The 21,402-nt window shown below is 37.0% G+C and overlaps 1 protein-coding gene across 6 annotated transcripts in view; it reads right to left on the minus strand.

Annotated features, from left to right (window-relative positions):
• ANKRD26 (ankyrin repeat domain containing 26) overlaps positions 1-21,402 on the minus strand; it is a 95,073-nt gene that overhangs the window by 8,874 nt on the left and 64,797 nt on the right. For all 6 annotated transcript variants that reach the window (XM_045533254.1, XM_045533273.1, XM_045533247.1 and 3 more), the window contains 6 exons: positions 20,922-20,992; positions 20,497-20,587; positions 16,520-16,632; positions 14,540-14,669; positions 3,670-3,960; positions 2,868-3,085 (listed from right to left, as the gene is read on the minus strand). In XM_045533254.1, the coding sequence (XP_045389210.1) occupies positions 2,868-3,085; positions 3,670-3,960; positions 14,540-14,669; positions 16,520-16,632; positions 20,497-20,587; positions 20,922-20,992 (914 nt within the window). The remainder of the gene's footprint in view (positions 1-2,867; positions 3,086-3,669; positions 3,961-14,539; positions 14,670-16,519; positions 16,633-20,496; positions 20,588-20,921; positions 20,993-21,402) is intronic.

Here is a 21,402-nt window from a genome sequence, read left to right on the forward strand (position 1 = left end):
AGAAGACTGAAACAGGACCCACAGATTTCACCTCTCGCAAAAATCAAATCACGGTAGATAACAGATTTAAACCTTAAATGGGAAACGATTAGAATTCTAGAAGAAAATGTAGGAAAGACTCTTACAGACATTGGTCTAGGCAAAGAATTTATGAACAAAACCCCTAAGGCAATCGCAGCAACAACAAAAATAAATGAATGGGACCTGATTAAATTAAAAAGCTTCTGCACAGCCAAAGAAACAGTCACGAAAATAAACAGACAGCCTACAGAATGGGAAAAAATTTTCGCATACTACACATCAGATAAAAGACTGATAACAAGCCTCTATTTAGAACTCAGGAAAATCAGCAAGAAAAAAATTAAACAATCCTATCAAAAAGTGGGCAAAAGACATGAATAGAAATTTTTCAAAAGAAGATATAAGAATGGCTAAAAAACGTATGAAAAAATGCTCAACATTCCTAATCATCAGGGAAATGCAAACCAAAACCACAATGAGATACCACTTTACTCCGGTGAGAATGGCCTTTATCAAAAAATCCCAAAACAACACATGTTGGCGTGGATGCGGAGAGACAGGAACACTCATACACTGCTGGTGGGAATGCAAACTAGTGCAACCCCTGTGGAAAGCAATATGGAGATACCTTAAACAGATTGAAGTAGACCTACCATTGGATCCAGCGATCCCATTATTGGGCATATACCCAGAAGAACAAAAGTCATTCTATAACAAAGACACCTGTACCCAAATGTTTATAGCAGCACAGTTCACAATCGCAAAGATGTGGAAACAACCCAAGTGCCCATCAATCCACGAATGGATTAGTAAACTGTGGTATATGTATACCATGGAGTACTACTCAGCTATAAGAAATAACGATGATACGACATCTCTTTGGTTCTCCTGGAGAGAGTTGGAACCCATTATATTAAGTGAAGTATCCAAAGAATGGAAAACCAAGCATCACATGTACTCACCAGAAAACTGGTTTCCTGAGCATCACCTAAATGCACATCGGGGAAGGATACCAATTGGATATCAGACTGAGATGGGGGGTGGGGGGAGGAGATGGGTGTATGCCTACATGATGAGTGCGTTGCGCACCCTCTGGGGAATGGTCATGCTTGAAGGTGCTGACTCGGGGAGGTGGCGGGGGGAGGGGATGGAGGTATGACTACATGGTGAGTGCCAGGCGCACTGTCTGGAGAATGGACACGCTTGAGGCTCTGACTCAGGGGGATGGGCGGGACATGGACAATGTATATAACCTGAACTTATGTACCCCCACGATGAGCTGAAATAAAAAAAAAATAAAAAATAAAAAATAAAAAAATAAAAACTGTTTTAAAGAAGTACCTATATTTCTAGGGGGATTTCTAACAAACAAAGTGGGAAGAGGAGAGAAATGGCTACCAATGATGTATGAGTTAGCAGGTAACACTTGCTGCCTTCTGGAATGGCTCTACTTCTAAGATTCTTAAGGATGGCCATTAGAAATACTTAGGATTAACTATGTGTGATTATTAATATGTTAATTTGCTTGACTGTAATAACCATTTCACTACATATAAATATATCAAAACATCATGTTGTACTCCTTAAATATAGATAATAAAAAATTAAAATTAAAAAAACTAAAAATACTTTTATTTAGTAAACCAGTTCAGAGATATTTAAAAAAAAACACCCTTCAGAGACCCTTGCACATTTCACCCATTATCTGGGAAAAATCGGGCATTTGGCACTGAGGGTTAATTCAGAGCAACAACTTCTAGGGGAGAACGAGACAGCTGAGATGGTGATAAAAAAGAACTAAAAAGCAGCTCCAAAGGCAATTAGCTCTTTTTTTTTTCTTTTTTGAGACAGAGTCTCACTCTGTTGCCCGGGCTAGAGTGCCGTGGCGTCAGCCTAGCTCACAGCAACCTCAAACTCCTGGGCTTAAGCGATCCTACTGCCTCAGCCTCCTGAGTAGCTGGGACTACAAGCATACGCCAGCATGCCTAGCTAATTTTTCTATATATATTTTAGTTGTCCAAATAATTTCTTTCTATTTTTAGTAGAGACGGGGGTCTCGGTCTTGCTCAGGTTGGTCTCGAACTCCTGACCTCCAGCGATCCACCCCCACCCCTCCCACCCCCGTGTCGGCCTCCCAGGGTGCTAGGATCACAGGCGTGAGCCACGGCCTGGCAATTAGCTCTTAACACTGCTACTCAAGCATCAGAGGTGGGATCTGCCATTTCTATTTTCCACACATTCCCTCAACCTGTCCAAGGTATTATATTTGACAGCTTTGTGAATTATACTTCCCTTCATCCCTACTTTAATCATTCCGTTTTACAAGGGTGCCTTTATGCAGAGTAGAAACACCAAAAAGGATAGTTTGTCTCAAGGCGCCCTCTAGTGGCTATACCAAAGATCACAAGCAAGGAAAGTTATTTACCAAGTGCCAGAATGTGCCAAGAGTACCAGTAGTACTTGACTCTTTAGGTCTAAGTTGTAAACTTCCAAGAAACAGTTAAACTCATTAATATTTCCATTTAGAGGAATGCTACAACAATATAATTGTTTAAACTACAAAGCTTCAAAAATCCCTAGTTTAAATATTAATGGATCAGGCTAACTACATGAGACTATTAAAGGGGAAAAAAACATATAAAACGAAAAAACGGGGAGAGATGAAAAAGTGTCCTAGACTAACATTTTAAAGGTAAGTTCATTTACTAGCATCATCTTCCAAAATTATATTATCTAGTTAGGTTTCACTTCTCACCAGTCTCATGAATCCATCTCACTAAAAATGAGGCTTTCAAGGCAAATTAATGAGCTTAACTTATTTTCTATGATTCTATATTTTGACTTACTTGCTTAGTTTAGTCGCCAATGATTTTCTAAATTTTAATTCTTCTAGATAGAGTTGCTTGTATTTTTCCAGCTCCATTTTATTAAAGTCTTCTTGAGAAGTTTTCATTTTGGAGAGTTCAGCTTCTAAATCTTTAATTCTGAGTTCCATCTGACTTCTTATTGAAGCAATATGATTCTCTCTTAACTGCTCTAAGTTTTCTTGAGATGCTGCTTGTGTCTTAAACAAATTAAAAGGATACATTGTTAAAGTAACTATAACCTCAATTTGTATATTTGTTTCCTTTAATTTTGAGACAGTGATTCAGAGAACAATTTTAAATAGGTAAAAAAGTTTAAAATATTTGTTGTCAATATCAAGTAAATTGATCATTTAACTCAGAATTAAATTTGAATTATAAAAAAATTTCAATTATGCTTAATGTTAGTACTCATGTAACCTGATGATTCAAAGCCTTAACAGAATCAATTTAAAAATTTTACAAACTGAACAATGTAATTTAAGACCATTCAAGAGTACACTATAATTTCTAAATCACAATTTTTTCTTTTCCTAATAGTCATGTTTTTATGCCAACTGGTCTTAATAATCAAGTGATTCTCTAATGATAATCATTATCCTGAAAGATCAATTTAGTTGTAATAATGATGGAAACTGAAATATTTAAAGGGAGAAACAGATGCCACCTTCTAAAAATCTACAAAACAAATTGCTGTAAGTAGAGGAAACACATACAATGTGCATATACAAAATATAATTTACAGTGAAATGAATGAAAGCACATTACAAATAAATAAACTAACCTGCAAAAATAAATTGACTTCTTTTAATTTTTCTACTATATCCTGTCTTGCTCTTTCTTCAATCTCCTGTTTATACTGTTCTACTTGACCGAGTTCTAACATATTCATTTCTATATGACTTTTGAGGTTTACTACTTCTTGTTCCAACTTTGTTTTATTCTTCTGTAATTTTTCACATTTCTTCTGTACTGTTTTCATAGATAATAACTCCTGTTGAAGAGTTTGATTCTTTGTATCCAGATGGAGACATTTTGAAGACGCAGTTTCCAGTTCTGCTGTAAGATCATCAATCTGCATGAATAAAATAATACAGTTTGGTAATGAAGGAAATAGGCTGAGAACAGGCCAATATAAAACCAATAACAAATTTAGAAATACATTCAGTTGCAATAAAATGTTATCTATACTATAATGGATTCTTCAATGTGGACCCTTAAATTACTCAAAAAATAAGAACAAGGTTAAAGCCACCAGGAGTCACAAAAATATATTCTTTACTTTCATCATCTTTACCACCAACATTTGCACTTGATCTTAGACTTTTATTTTGCTATGATTATTTCATGTCTTTCCTCCTTAAAATGTCTCTAAGTCACCTCTTAGTAAAACATCTCTTACCCCATACTCCTATCAAGACTCCCCATAATTTCTTAAGAAGTTTTAGGGACATCCTATTCAGTTATTTAGGCCTCAGTCAATACATGGCTCCCAGAATAAGACTCTGAAAAGAAGACTCTAATTAATGAAGCCTGTAAATATGGATTCTAAAGCCATAAGCCTTTTCCTGAATTGCAAATGTTTTATGCTAATTTGAATTACATTCCAAGGAATAATGATTCTCAAGGTTATGGAGCAATCACGTGTCCCAGTATAAAAGTTTAGTGACATGATCCATACTTTTTTTAAAAAAACTAAAATGCCTTAGTTCAACAGCACTATCTTGTAGTCCTTTGCTATTTTACATAAAATAAGGGAGCACACTAAACAACAACAAAAATGTGTTGGAATTTCAACGTTACTGAGTTGGAAAGAACTACTTTCTTTTAGATGTAATGATTATTTGATTTTTTAAAAAGTGAGTGTGGTAGTGGTTTTAAAACATGTCTACAAATTGTTTGACATTTCTCTCATGAAATTTCCTCTCCTGAATATGAGCTGGCCTTAATAACTGGTTTCTGCTGAATATAATACAGTGGAACCGGTGTGTGACTTCTAAAGCTAGGTTAGATAATGTTAGAAAATGATACGGCTTCCACCAGACTCTCTCTCTCTAGGGAAGCTTGCCTTTAGAATCTAGCCACCATACTGGAAGGATGCCCAAGCCACATGGTGAATCCTCATGCAGGTGTTCCAGCTGACTGCTCCAGCTAGAGTCCCAGCCAAAAGCCACCTTAACTGCAAACATGTGATTCTAGTCCCCAGCTTCAAGTCACCCCAGCTGATGCCAGCGGAGAAAAATGAACTGGCCCCACTGAGACTTGCCTAAAACTGCAGATGTAAACAAAATAAATGTTGTGAGACACTGATCTTTATAGAGCAATGGATAACAGGTACAGATACTAACATTAATATGGGGTGCTACCATTAAAAAAAAATCTAAAACATGTAGGATGCCCTTGTTCCATGAGGTTGATGAAAGCTGAAAGGAACTAGAGAAGAAAAAGAATGAAAATCAAGGGTGGGTGTCGTGGCTCACACCTGTAATCCTAGCACTCTGGGAGGCCAGGGCAGGAGGATTGCTTGAGCTCAGGAGTTCAAGAACAGCCTGAGCACAAGTGAGACCTCGTGTCTACTAAAAATGGAAAAATTAGCTGGTCGTTGTGTTGTGCCTCTGTAGTCCAGCTACTCGGGAGGCTGAGGCAGGAGGATCACTTGAGCCCAGGTGTTTGAGGTTGCAGTGAGCTATAATGACACCACTGCACTCTTCCCAGGGCAACAGAGCAAGACTGTTTAAAAAAAAAAAAAACACAATGAAAATCAAAAGGGCTTCAAAGAGACTGTTACTAGAAGCCTGATAGCCCTTGAAGATGCCAACAGGAAGAGTCTCAAGGCCAGAAAATGATACTGAAATTTCATGAAAATGAAAATGATACTGGAGGAAAGGGCATGGTTGCTACGTAGCTGCTGAAGGCAAAGTCAATGTGAAAGATAAGCTCAAGAAAGAGTATTAAATATAAAGGAAGCAGGACTTCCTGGTTTCAAATATGTTTCCTGTTTGTAGCTTCCTCATGTCAAACTACCAAATGCAGGTGGTCCCCAACATAACAACTTTTCAACTTTACAATGGCACAAAAGCCACAAATGCTGAGCACACTCCTTGACTTACAATGGGGTTAAGTCTGGACAAGCCCATCATAAACTGAAAATATTGTAAGTTGAAAACATACTTCCAACTTCTGACATTTTCACTTATAATGGTTTATCAGGATGTAACCCCACTGTAAGTTGAGGAGCATCTGTATTACTAAAATCAATGGCCTCTGGGAAAAAATCAAATTCAGGGTGCTGCCAGGAAAATATGCTCTAAAGAGGAAGCCAAGACCATGACTGTAAAATCCTTTGTTAAGACCTCATAAAGATTTACCATGGTGCCTCAAATTCCCTTAAGGGTTTTAAGGATGTACGAATCTTTTTGAAATCAAATTAAATCTTTTTTGGTAGAGATGGGGTCTTGCTATGTTGTCCAGGCTGATTATTCTTTGTTGTTGTTAGTGTTCCCTGTTTATCATTTATAATTTATACGTAAACTGATGTGCTGGAGTGTCTCATACTTTTTAATAGCCACATTAGATTTTACTATACCATTGTGTAAATGTATCATTTATTTTTATTTTGTTATCTTTAAATTTTTTTTAGAGACAGAGTCTCACTCAGTCACCCAGGCTAGAGTGCAGTGGTGTGATCATAGCTCACTGTGGCCTCAAACTCCTGAGCTGAAGCGATCCTCCTGCCTCAGCATCCCAAGTAGCTGGGACTACAGCCATGTGCCACCATGCCCTACTAATTTTTCTTATTTTTTGTAGAGGCAGTGTCTCGCTATGTTTCCTGGACTGGTCTCAAACTCCTGGCCTCAAGCAATCCTCCTGTCTCGGCCTCCCAAAGTGCTGGGATTCCAGGTGTGAGCCACTGCGCCTGGCCCTGGTATAAGAATCTTAAAGGCACTGTCCTAATACAGCTTCACAAGAAGCCCAAAGTGAAGAGCTTATCTCAAAAAGATTTCTGAAAGGGGCTTTTCTAATGGCATAAACTCCAGTAAAATTCACAGGAGACTCAAAGTTTATAAGGGAATTGCAGTAGCAATAACACTGCTCGCTAGCTTGGACTAAAACAGTAAAAACGAAAAGAGGCCTTTGGACCTTAGAAGTTCCACAGGAAGGAAGCAGGTTGAGAAAGCTACTTAGCTGCGAACACAGGCCACTGCTCATGAACAGACAGAACAAAGTGCCCAGAGGATGTGGCGAAGAGCGGCGGAGAGTCATTCCCACGTCTGGGACTAAGTGGTAATCAAAGCAGTGGAGGCAGGCATCAGGCTGTGTTTCAGAAGTGCTAAGGGTTAGTGCCTCCTGTGCGCCTCCCATTTTCCCTCTGTTCAGTGTGAGAGTCTTCGGCAGGTCAGGAGACTGCTGGGTGCGTGGGTGGTAGGCAACTTGGCCCTTTAGTTCTTAAGTCTTATATTAAAAGGAATTGTATTCAAGGGCCTATACTCGAGAAACCACAACCCAGGTACGCCATCCCCACCTAGACCTGAAAAAGATGGCAAGATCCCACACTTCAAGCCTGAGTCTGATGCCATAACAACTGAGGTATTGGGGTATTGGGTGGGAATGAGTGTATTTTTTAAGTGGGAGGAATATTTAAAAAAGTGTAGCCTAAGTGTAGATTGTGCTGGTTAAAATATATTTGCATATTCTTTATAATTCATCCCATATGTAGAAATGTCATCAAGATCATTGACTGGTGGCACCTCACTCACCTCCTCCACAAAGAAGGACCAAAACAGCGAGTAGATAACTACACCTTGAATAAAGCATCTAAGAGCGATCATTTAAATTCAGCAGGAAAGTGACAGGGACGCTCTGAGGCACAGAAGGAAAGGGAAGCAAAGCAGCCGGCTCAGCCAGGGTCAGCTTAGAGTCAGGACAGATGCTCCATTACGAGGAAAAGGCAGGCAAGAGTTCCCCAGAGCCCTGGACAGTGTGTGGGGGTACTGGCGGTGGCATGGGCCTGTCTTCTGGCCCCTGTATGGTCCACATTCCCACCACAGACACCTGCAATCCTAGCCCACTCCTCATATGCCCTGAGCCTAGTACAGGGAACTGCCTGGACCCCACATAACTGCATTGGTCCAGGGAGGGAGCTGCATCATGGTGCTATTAGAAGAGCCAGCACCCACCAGACTACATCCTGTACTGAGGCCCAACAGCCTCTACATCTCCACATCCCTGGAGCCCTGCTGACATCCCCTGCACCCGCCATCTACCTAGAGGGTGCAGCATTGTGACATCAGCTGGACCAGTGGTGCGGCTGGATCCCTAGCACTCTACCCCACGCAGCACACTATATCCCTGGGAACAGGCAGTCCAGCCCACCAGGGAGACTGCTCCCAAGATGAAGGAGCCTAAGCACATGATCCCCAGAGCCTTGGTCAGGAGTCACCTGACCAAGACCACTGCCAACGACAGCAAACCTGCTCTCTCCAACAGAGTGGCCACTGCATACTTGTGCATGCCTTGAGGGGGCCTGAGGATTGCCCCACCCAACCTGCCACTGTTGGTGCCCAGGTTCACCATACAGGGGCCAGAAGACAGGCCCATGCCACCTGCACTGCAGCCACCAGTGCCCCAACACACTGTCCAGGGCTCTGAGTATCAGCCCACTGCATCCAGGCCCAAGCACCTTCTGGGATCTGAAAACAGGCCCACCCTATCTGCCACCACTGCCACGAGCATCCATGGTCTGGAGCCCTGAGGATCAGCCCACTCTACCTGCTGCCGCTACTGCCCACACGCACTGTTCAAGGGCCTGAGGAGAGTCCCACTGCCTGCAGGCACCCACATGCACCATCTAGGGGCCGAAGACAGGGCTGCACCACTGACCACTGCTGAGGGCTCCCACATATGCCCGCAGAGGGCCTGAAAATAGGCAAGCCCGGCCCACCACCACTGGGACCCACCTAAGCACACTACACAAGGGCCTAGGGACTGGCTCGGCCAGTACACCACCAACACACTGCACACGCTACCCAGGAGCCAAAGGGCTGGCCCACTACTGCTACCATTACCACCTGTCCACAAATGCCATCTGGGGGCCACAGGACTAGCCCACTGCTGCCACAACTGGTGCCAGCACACACAATATGGAAGACCAAGGAGCAGCCTGCCCAGGCACCATGCCACCAATGTCAGTGCCCACATATACTGCCCAAGGACCCAAGGACCTACATGCCAAGCCAGCTGCCACCATCACTAGTACCTGCATGAATCACTCAAGTTCCTGAAGACTGGTCTGCGTGGCTTCCCCATTGCCATCAAAGCCCTGGCACAGCCTCCACTAACAACTACACCCAAAGCCACTGAGGAACTCACAGACACTGCTGATGTTGATTACAGGCGAAAAAATCGTATGGAGACTATACTACGGCATCCACCCAGAATCAAAGCCAAAGCACCTTACCCAACCAACAATATAGATATTTCTATAGGAAAAAGTCTTTCTCTGTAAAAGCAAATCCCTAAAATTGGAAGAAGTGACTGTTACACCAGATGTGCAGATATCAACAAAAGGTCACAAAAAAGAGGAAACAGCAAAGAAACATGACATCTCTAAAGCAACAAATTAATCCTGCAATAACATCCCAAAGGAAATCTATGAAATGCTTGCAAAAGAATTCAAAATAATGATTTTAAGGAAACATAGCAAGATACAAAAGAACACAAGAAGATATTACAAAGAAACCAGGAAAAGAATTCATGATCTTAGTAAGAAATTCAATGATCAGATACAAAGCATAAAAATGAATCAAACAGAAATCTTGGAATTGAAAACTCAAGGAATGACAAAAAATGCAATCAAGAACTTCAACAAGACTAGATCAAGCAGAAGAAAGAATTTCAGAACTTGAAGGCAGGTCTCTTGAAATAACCTAGTCAAACAAAATTAAAAAATAATAAAAAAGAATGAAGAAAGCCTATGTGACCTATGGGATACCATCAAGCAAACAAATAATTGAATTCTGGAAGGTTCTAGAAGGAGAAGAGATGGGAAAAGGCATAGTAAACCTATTTAATGAAATAATAGCTGAAAAATTTCCAAGTCTTTTGAGAGATATGAACAACCAGATACAAGAATGTCAAAGATCCCCAAACAGATTCAATACAAAAAGGTCTTCTCCAAACCAAAGTATACTCAAACCATCAAAAGTCAAAGACAAAGAGAGATTTTTAAAAAAAACTCGAAGAGAAAAGAGTCAAGTCACATATAAGGGAATCTACATCAGACTAACAGATTTCTTAGCAGAAACCTTACAGACCAAGAGAGAATGGAATCATATATTCAAAATGTTGAAAGAAAAACACTTCTAATCAAGAATACTATACCCAGCAAAGCTATTCTTCAAAAATGAAGAAGAAATAAAGTCTTTCCTAGATAAGCTAAAATTTATTACCACCAGACTGACCATACAAAAAAGGCTTAAGTGAGTCCTAAATCTGAAAGCAAAAGGATGATATCCACCATCATGAAAATATACAAAAATATAAAACTCACAGAGCAGATATATAATTGAGAAATAAAAAGGAATCATACATTTTCACTACAGAAAGCCAACAAATTATAAAGGTAAACAGTAAAAGGAATGAAGGAACACAGGATACAAAAAACAATCAGAAAACAATTAAAAAATGACAGGAATAAGTCCTTACCTATCAATAACAACCTTGAATGTAAATGGGATCAATTCAGCAAGAGGATATAACAATTGTAAATGTACATACACCCAATAACTGAGCACCCAGATATATAAAACAAATATTATTAGAGCTATAGAGATAGACCCTAACACAGTAATAGCTGGGACTTGGGCACCCCACTTTCAGTGTTGGACAGATCATCTACACAGAAAACCAACAAAGAAACATCAAAACTTAATCTGCACTATAGACCAAATGGATCTAACAGACACTTACAGAACATTTCTTCAAACAGGTGCAGAATACATATTCTTCCATTAGCACACAGAACATTCTCCAGAGCATATCATACATTAGGACACAAAACAAGCCTCAAAAAGTTTTTAAAAATAAAAATCATATCAAGTATCTTCTCAGACCACAATGGATAAAACTAGAAATCAATAACAAGAAGAATTTTGCAAACTGTACAAATGCATGGAAATTAGACAACATGCTCCTGAATGACCAATGGGTCAATGAAGAATTAAGAAGAAAATAAAAAAATTTCTTAAAACGAATGAAAATAGATAAACAATATACCAAAATCTATGGGATACAAAAAAGCAGTGCTAAGAGGAAAATTTACAGCAACAAACACCTACATAAAAAAAGTTGGCAGATTTCAAATAATAATAAAAAAAACTAACAAACCTAACCTTCAAATAAACAACCTAACAACGAAATGCACTTAAAGGAACCAAAAAGCAAGAATAAATCAAACTCAAAACTAGCAGAAGAAAACAAATAATGAAGATCAGAGCAGAACTTAAAAAAAGGGAGACTAAAGAAATCCAAAAGATCAATTAAAAGTTGGTTTTTGAAAAGATAAGCAAAACTGATAAGCCACTAACTAGACTAAACAAGAAACAAAGAGAGAAGGCCAAATAAATAAAATCAAAAACAAAAAAGGAGATATTACAACTGATACCACAGAAATATAAGGTATCATCAGAAACTATGATGAACAACTATATACCAAGAAATTGGAAAACCTAGAGGAAATGGATAAATTCCTAGACATATATAACCTCTTAAGACTGAACAAAAAAAAAATAGAAAACATAAGCAGGCCAATAATAATTAGTGAGAATGAATCAGTAATAAAAACTTTCCCAACAAAGAAAAGCTCAGGACCAGATAGCTTCACTGCTGAATTCTACCAAACTTTTAAAGAAGAACCAAAACACCAGTTCTTCTCAAATCATTCCAAAAAATTGAAGAGGATGTAATTCTTCCTAATTTGTTCTACAAGGACAGCATCACCCTGATACCAAAACCAGACAAAGACATGTCAAAAAAAGAAAACTGAAGACCAATATCCCCAATAAACATAGGTGCAGAAACCTAAGAATTTATCTCAGAGATCAAGGATGGTTCAACATATGCAATTCAATAAATGTAATACATCACATCAACAGAATGAAGGACAAAAACCATACGATTATCTCAACAGATGCCGAAAAAGCATTTGATATAACTCAACATCCTTCTTGGTAAAAGCTCAACAAATCAGGCATAGAAGGAACATTCCTCAACACAATAAAGGCCAAATATGACAAACCCACACCTAATATTACACTGAAAGACCTCTACAATAGAAAAAAAAAAAAACCTACAAAACACTGATGAAAGAAACTGAAGAGTACACAAAAAAATGGAAAGGCATTTCATGCTCATGGATTGAAAAAATTAATATTGTTAAAATACTACTCAAAACAATCTACAGATTCAATGCAATCCCTATCAAAAATACCAATGACATTCTTCACAGAAGAAAAAAAAAACCATGAAATTCATATGGAACCCAAAAGACCCTGCAGAGCCAAAGTAATCCTGAGCAAAAAGAACAAAGTTGGAGGCATCACACTACCTAACTTTAAAATATACTACAAAGCTACAGTAATCAAAACAGCATGGTATTGGTACAAAAACACATACCAAACAGAATAGAGAACCCAGAAATGAATCCATGTATTTATGGCCAACTGATTTTCAACAAAGGTGCCAAGAACATACACTGGGGATATCCTCTTCCATAAACAGTGCTGGGAAAACTGGATATGCATGTGCAGAAAAATGAAACTAGACCTCTATCTACCAACATATACAAAAATGAAACTCAAAATGGATTAAAGATTTAAACATAACACCTAAAACTATAAAACTACTAGAAGAAAACACAGAGGAAATGCTTCAGGACATTGTTCTAGGCAAAGATTTTATAGCTAACTCTTCAAAGGCACAGGCAAAAAAACAAAAATAGACAAATGGGACTATATTAAACTAAAAACCTCTGCACAGCAAAGGAAACATCAACAGAGTAAAGAGACAACCTGTATAACTGGAGAAAATATTTGCAAACTATTCATATGAAAAGGGACTAATATCCAGAATATACAAGGAACTCAAGCAACTCAACAACAAAAAATAATCTGATACAAAGGTGGGCAAAGGGTCTGAATACACATTTCTCCAAAGAAGATATACAAACAGCTAATAAGCACACGAAAACATGCTTAAAGTCATTAATCATTAGGAAAATGCAAATCAAAACCACAATGAGGTACCATTTCATACCACTAGGATGCAATCTTTTTTCAGTCAAAAAGATGGAGAATAAGTGTTGGCAAGGATGTAGAGAAATCAGAACCCTCACACAATGCTGACGCGAATGTAAAAGGATGTAGCCGCTTTAGAAAACAGACTGGCAGCTCCTCATAAGGTTAAGCATAGAGTTACCATATGACCCAGCTATTCCATTCATAAGCATATACCTAAGAGAAATGAAAACATATGCAGACACAAAAATTTGTACATGAAAGTTCATAGCAGCATTACTAACAATAGCCAAAAAGTGGAAAAAATGCAAAGGTCCATCAGCTGATGACTGGATAGATAAAATGTTTGGTATATCCATATAATGGAATATTACTTAGCAATAAGAAGAAATTAAGCACTGATACATGCTGTAACACAGATGAACCTTGAAAACATCATGCTAAGTGAAGGAAGCCAGTCACAAAAGACCAGATATGGTGATTCAATCAACCTGAGTATCCAGAGTTGGCAAATCTATAGAAACAAAGTAGACTGGTGGTTCCCTAGGACTGAGCGAGGAAGGAAAAATTGGTGGATGACGATTAAAGAATGTGGAGTTTCTTTTTAGGGTGATGAAAATGTTCTAAAATTGATTGTGGTTATGACTGCATAATCCAGTGAATGTACTAAAAGCCACTGAATTGTACACTTTAAATGCGTGAATTGCATGATATGTTAATTAAATCTCAATAAAGCTGTTACCAAAAGAATTGATTTGGTACTAGAGATTTTGGATCAGGTGATGGTGTACTGCCATTAGATCACTAGCCAGGCTTCAAGACATAAGAGATTCGGCCGGGCGCGGTGGCTCACGCCTGTAATCCTAGCTCTGGGAGGCCGAGGCGGGTGGATCGCTCGAGGTCAGGAGTTCGAGACCAGCCTGAGCAAGAGTGAGACCCCGTCTCTACTAAAAATAGAAAGAAATTATCTGGCCAACTAAAAATATATATACAAAAAAATTAGCCGGGCATGGTGGCTCATGCCTGTAGTCCCAGCTACTCGGGAGGCTGAGGCAGTAGGATCGCTTAAGCCCAGGAGTTTGAGGTTGCTGTGAGCTAGGCTGATGCCACGGCACTCACTCTAGCCCAGGTAACAAAGTGAGACTCTGTCTCAAAAAAAAAAAAAAAAAAAAAAAAAAAGACATAAGAGAATCAACAGTATGCCATTTTATAGAAAAATGATACAGTAAAAAGCTATCCTTTTCATTAATATCAAGTCTATAAATTAAAAGAAAAATCTCTATTTCACTGCTCAAAGCACTGATTTATATTTTCCAAAATTAAGTGATTTTTTTTTTGGTTTCAAAACTGATTAAAAATTACCTTGTGTTTTAGCTTATTAATCTGGATATCCGTTTCAAATGGACTGGTTTTTAAGTCTCCATAGACACTAAACTCTCCATTTTCATATTCATTTAACTTCTTTCTTGTCATTTTTAAAAGGTTCTTAAATCTGCAGGAATGTAAGTCAAATGTTTTAAGATTAAATATTTAATAATTATTTAAACAGATATTATGTTCTGGCATATAAAAGAAACAAATCTATAAATTATGATCCTCTCTCATTTGCTTCAACCTAACATTGTTTGAAAACATTCTAACATTATAATTTTAGGTAAATAACATGAAGAAAATTTTTATGACATATATGACAGATAAAGAGTTGATACTGTAACCATACAGTTTTTATAAGTAAATTATTTATATCTATTTTAGTATGTTAATATAAAACATTAACCTTCTTAAACATCAGCTATAACCCAGAGATCAGTATACAATACAAGCTAAAGAAAAGCATACTTATATACAAACATTTGAAAAAGACCCCAAAATATATTTTGATATCCGTTGACCATAGTCCGTAAGAACAAAAGAAATTACACATGAAAAACATCAAGGAGATCATCTGAAGCAGAAAAAGAGACAGGAAAGACAACATCTTTGAAGTCTGAGTTGAGGGGGAAAAGAATACAGGCAGAGACTTAAAAGGAAGGAAATAAGGAGGGAGATAAAGCACTAAAACTTGAAGACTTTTAAGAAGAGATCTAGAGATCTTTGCTAGCACAGTGTTAACAAAATGAAAGGGATGCAAAACCATGTAAACAGAGGTCAGGAGACCAGCCTGAGCAAAAGTGAGACCCTGTCTCTACTAAACATAGAAAGAAATGGTCTGGACAGCTAAAAATATATATAGAAAAAAATTAGCCCGGCATGGTGGCACATGCTTGTAGTCCCAGCTACTCGGGAGGCTGAGGCAGAAGGATTGCTTGAACCCAGGAGTTTGAGGTTGCTGTGAGCTAGGCTGATGCCACGGCACTCTACCCCGGGGCAACAGAGCCAGACTCTGTCTCAAAGAAAAAAAAAAAAAGAAAGAAAGAAAAAAAAAAAAACATGTAAACAAAGACAATTAGAGAAAAATATTGATTAGAATCAGAAAACAAATTTAAGTACTCGGCAAATAAATAGAAAAGCAGAGGGGGGAGGAAGGGATGGGTAAAGTCACTCCTAACGGGTATAATACATACTATACGGGTGATGGACACACAACTTTGACTCAAACTGTACAAAAGCAATTCATGTAACCAAAATATTTGTAGCCCCGTAATATTCTGAAATAAAAAAAAAAAAAAGCAGCCATGGTGGGGGCTTCAAAGGCACTGAGAAACATTCCATTTTTTAAATCTGGGTTGTAGAAAGAAAAGTGTTCTTTTTATTTTTCCTTCTTTAAGTCATACATGTATTTTTATACGTATGAGAGATATATACATAATATTTTAAAACAAACAAGTTTAATAACATATATATTTCACGTATACATGGGAGACACCCACAGAAAATAAGCAAATTACTATGATATATTTTATAATTTTTAAAGAAGAGGGAGGAGGAACATGTAATTAAATCAAGACAATTTTCGATGTTGTTAAAGAATGACACACGTAGGTATTTGGACATTAAAGGATTTGAATACTGAAAGGAAGGATACTACCAAAATAAGGAAAGATTACCAAAAACAGGTTAAAATATCTTCAGAAATAAAAACTCAAAGTAGATGATAAAAAGTACAGTTGGCATTATATGCAAAAGGCATTGTCATTGTTTTTAAAATCATTACAGTGTATTATTTTGGCCACTGGAAAACAGTTTCAGATTGTGTTGTGAGTTCCTGAAATAAATTTTTATATGGAATAATTTATTTATAAAAATGCAGATACAGAATGAATTTACATTTAGGTTTCAATAAAGTAAAATTATAGTTAAATGAATTAACAGATGAAATGATCTAAAACATTAAAATCTTACCCCGATAATTCTTTTTCTAATTCATCATTTTTCTTCATTTCTTGATCCAAGTTATATTCCAGAGATTGTTTTAACTCAGTAAGTTTCTTTAATTCTTCTTTTTCATCCTCACACTTTGAAAAAAAAAATTTTTTTAATTATGTTTAAAAATCTAGAGATACTTTCCTTTCTTAAATATATTATTTCTCATCAGTTCACGAATAATATGTGTTTGGACAGATTTACAAAATGCAATTTATAAATCTGATGCCAATAAGGACAGATTTCAAATTAATAACATTTCTTTAAAAAGCTCAAAATGATTCATACTCTCATTATTTTTTCTGGAATTTAAAATCCCAAAATTTATTTGAAAAAAGTAGTTAGGTTTTTATATATAAAATACTATGTGTTAACGAAAAATTTTTAGAAGAGTAGTTATGCTTATATTGTAGTTTTCAAAGATGCCCTAGGTAACATCGTCAGCAATAGTTTAAGATATTCCAGATTTTGTTATATCTTCCTAAGACAATTTTTTGGAAAACTCCCATCTGGTCCCCAATACATTTTTGATTGTCACCTGACTTGAGGATGAGCTAAAAACCCTCATTCTCTGTAAACATTCTTCCACGGGTTTCAATTTTTCCTGTCTTAATAACCATTTCTTTTTAAATAAAGTTTAAGTCTTCTCTATAATAAATAAAAAGACAACTTTTGCCTAATTCTTGTGGCTTTTCTGTCAGCCTATTTCTCCCCTTCCATTGGATTCCAATATTCTTTAATAATGGTCTCATCCAGAGATCTACTTTTTCATCACTTTTCATCACTTCGCTTCTGTTTTTTTATACTAAAATCTGATTTTTAATCCCATAATTCCGATAAAAAAAACTCTGAGGGCCATGAAGGCCCTAATCTTTAGTCCTTAATCTGCTTTACTTCTCAGCACCAACTGCCAGCACTGACCACACCCTGCCCTCTGCTCCTCTGACCCCACTGCATTTCTAAATGCAGCACCCTGATGTTTAGTCCTATCCCTCGCTATTCCTCTTTTTAAATTCTCTCAGAGCTCCTTAAAGCTCAGGGTTTCAACCCAGATTACCTAATCTACCTTTCCAGCCCTGATCTCTTTACTGAGGGCTCCTCCTTCTAGTTCGCTTTTCATTGATGATATACTCAACCACACACTTGTCAACCATTCCTTGTGTGTACAGCTACTAGTCTACATTTCATGTTGATTCCTACTGATGTTATTTTGAAAAGTTGTGTTATTTTCTAATCCTGGGGGGTACCCTCACTCTTAGGATGTGGACCAGCATCCTTTGTCCTTTTTTTTATAATGCACAAGGGTCAGATTATCAATTGTTTGCCTTTATTTTCTTGTGAATAATTTCCTTGTCCACAGCGCCTTATTGTAAAGTTTCTTTCAGATGCACACTCAACTATATCATTTGGAGGCTTTTGCCAGCTAGAGTTCTCTTGTCTTCCCAATCCAGATTCTTCACCTCAAAATTGTGTCCTTCAAATATCTTAACCCAGGCAGTCTCTGGCTTAGGAATTCATGAGATGAGAATCTCTGGAGGAAGTTAAGGGGTATTGACTGAGTTGGCTGAAAGCTGTTTCTTATGAAATGTTTGATTCACACAGTGGACTTCAAAGTGGCTAACAATTCTAAGCCACATTCCTAACTCATTTCTATGGGAATTTATTAACACAAATTTTCCAACTTTTATACCTTAATGTATTCATGTCTGACATACATGTAAGCGAATATATCCTGGCACTGTCATTCACAGAAGACTCCTTATCAATATATTGTCATGTCACTTGTATGAAAAAAAAATTCTAATAAAATGGTAATAATTTATATGAAGCCTAGAAAAAAAAACTTTTCAATGTTTCCTTGGCCACAACAACAGTTGCAGTTCGCCCGATAGGTGTATCTCTATAGAATTGACTTAAAGAAACTAGTTAGTAGGAGCATTTACCTCAGTGCTACAATTTAGTATTCACAATGCAATCTTTTGATCTTCATTCCTACAAAGGAAAGCATGAATGACAGGGGAATCCTGTTCTGCTTGGTAAACAGTTATACAGTTTTCACTACACATCAAAAAATTGGTATCCTAGAATACACATCAATCTTTTCTGAGATTGGACTGTGAAGTCTTTGAAAGGCAGATGAACACAGCTGAATGGAAAAAAACTAGTTTCTGAATCTGCGTTGCTAAGAGTACTATATAACTCTGTAATGCCCTGCTGGAGCAACCATTTCTACTTTTTCACTGGCATCTCTTTTCATTTTTAAAATCTAAAGAGAGAAAGACATTCCTTCAGGGGAAAAAATGCTTGTAAAATGACCTTGTTTCTCATTCTTGATGGGGAATACAAATTACAATCTTAAAAGCAATTCATTGTCAAAATCTCACTGAAGGATTTAGATTATAAGAAAAATTCACAATTCTAGACCAAAGCATCACTCAAATTTCTGCCTAGAGTTTTATAAGGTGGTATAAAATATGAGCGGGGACTCAAACAGTGGTGCACCAATGTCTACACCAGCATTATTCACAATAGCCAAAAGCTGGAAATGACCCAAATGTCTATCTATGAATGAATGGATAAACAAAATATGGCACACATAAAATACTAGGCCTGGCTCAGTGGCTCATTCCTGTAATCCCAGCACTTTGTGAGGCTGAGGCGGGAGGATCATTTGAGGCCAGGAGTTTGAGACCAGCCTGGGCAACATACTGACATTCGGCCTCTACAAACAATTTTAAAACATAGCCAGGCATGGTAGCACATGCCTATACTCCTAGCTACTCAGGAGGATGAGGCAGGAGAATGGCTTTAGCCCAGGATTTTGAGACTGCAGTGAGCTATGATCATGCCATTGTGCTCCAGCCTGGGGAACAGAGTGATACCCTGTCTCTAAAAACAGTAAGTAAAGTACTGTTTTTAGAGTATCATAATTTTGTTATTAAAATATTGCCACCAAAATCATTAATTTCATGAATTCACTCAACTTCATAAAATCAAGAAGACTTGCACTACAAGTAGCAAGTACTCTCAACATGAAAGCAATAAACATTTTTGTCAATGAGACTTTTTATATTGTCTAAAGTATTCTTATCTATAAATAGTTTCCAACTTATGATGGTCTGACTTGCGATTTTTTGACTTTACAATGGTGTGAAACCATTGTAACTTTGACACACTTATAATGGTTCAACTTAAAAAATTGTTTGACTTTGCAATAATTTGAAACCATCACAATTTCAATATATTTTGAATTTTGAATTTTTATTCTTGGTCTTTTCTCAGGCTAGTGAGAAATTGTGAATATGTGGTACATGAGATATACGATACTTTATTATAAGACAGACTTTGTGTTAGATGATCTTACCCAACTACAGGCTAAAGTAAGTGTTGTGAGCATGTTTAAGGTAGGCTAGGCTAAGCTATGATGTTCGGTAGATTAGGTATATTAAATGCATTTTCTTTTTATGATATTTTCAACTTATTAAATCAATGGCTTTCTTGGGAGGTAACCCCATCATAAATCGAGGAACATGTATACTACGAGTTGAGCATCCCTAATCTGAAACTGTGAAATCCAAAATGCTCCAAAATCTTAAACTTTTTGAGGGCATACATGATGCCACAAGTGGAAAATTCCACATCTGATCTCAGGTGACAGGTCACAGTGAAAACACAGTAAAAACTTTGTTTCATGCATAAAATTATTTGAAAACATTGTATAAAATTACCTTCAGGCTATGTGTATAACGTATATACAAAACATAAAATGAATTTTGTATTTAGACTTAGTCCCATCCCCAAGACACTTTATTATATACATAAAAATATTCCAGAATCCACAAAAATCCAAAATCTGAAACAGTTTTGGTTGCAAGCATTTTGGATAAGGGATACACAACCTCCACTACTAGAGAAATAAAATTTTCAGTATGACAGAAATTAAGATATTGACTTACTGAACTTGCACTTAAGTTTTTCTGAAGCCGCTCAATTCTGTCTGCTTGCTTTTTGATTGTAACTTTTAACTTGGAATTTTCTTTTTCAAGCCTAAAACATATATTTTAAAATAATTATTCTCATAGCTAAATTTTTAAAATATCATGTAATTTTTAAACAAACATCTGAAAGTATAATCACATAAATTCTTAAGGATTTGAAAAGTAGGTAATTTGGTAACTATTATTTTCGAGCTGTTTTGTATATAAGACAAAATAGAGGGTTAATGTACAAAAATTGTGCATTTCAAAATAGTTTAAAGCTGAAATTTTCCCTTGCCTTCACAGAGATGTACTTATTGTCATAACTGATACAATTCTCACACTACACTGCTTATGTGCTTTATAAATACTCAAGTTATTCTATGTGCTGCTTTAAATTGTACTTTTGCATGTGATCCTGTGTCTTCTCAGCACATCTCACAGCCTCTGCGTGTTGATCCCGTGCTTCTTCCAACTAAAACAAAGAATTAAAAAAAACCCACTTTACTAATAATCAAGTAAAATCTGTTCATCACCTGTTTTGGTAACTAAATTATATTGGAACCCAGCCACACCCTTTCAATCTGCACACTGTTTTGGCTACTTTTGTGCTGTAACTGCAGAATTGAATTGTCGCAACAGGGATCTTATGGCTCACAAAGCCTAAAATAATATATCTGGCCCTTTACGAAAAAGTTTACCAACCTTGCTCTCAGACTAAAACACATTAGTCTTGTTCTCAAACTGTATTTTATCAGATTCTCAAATTTACAAAATTGTTAACATAGGGGAATATGGGAAATTATGCTAAGCATGTATATTTTTGAATCCCAAGTACCACTACATCAACTATAATTTTAAATAATTACATATGAATGAACATGG

The sequence above is a fragment of the Lemur catta genome, chromosome 1, assembly GCF_020740605.2.
Source record: "Lemur catta isolate mLemCat1 chromosome 1, mLemCat1.pri, whole genome shotgun sequence".
Lineage (NCBI taxonomy): Eukaryota > Metazoa > Chordata > Mammalia > Primates > Lemuridae > Lemur > Lemur catta.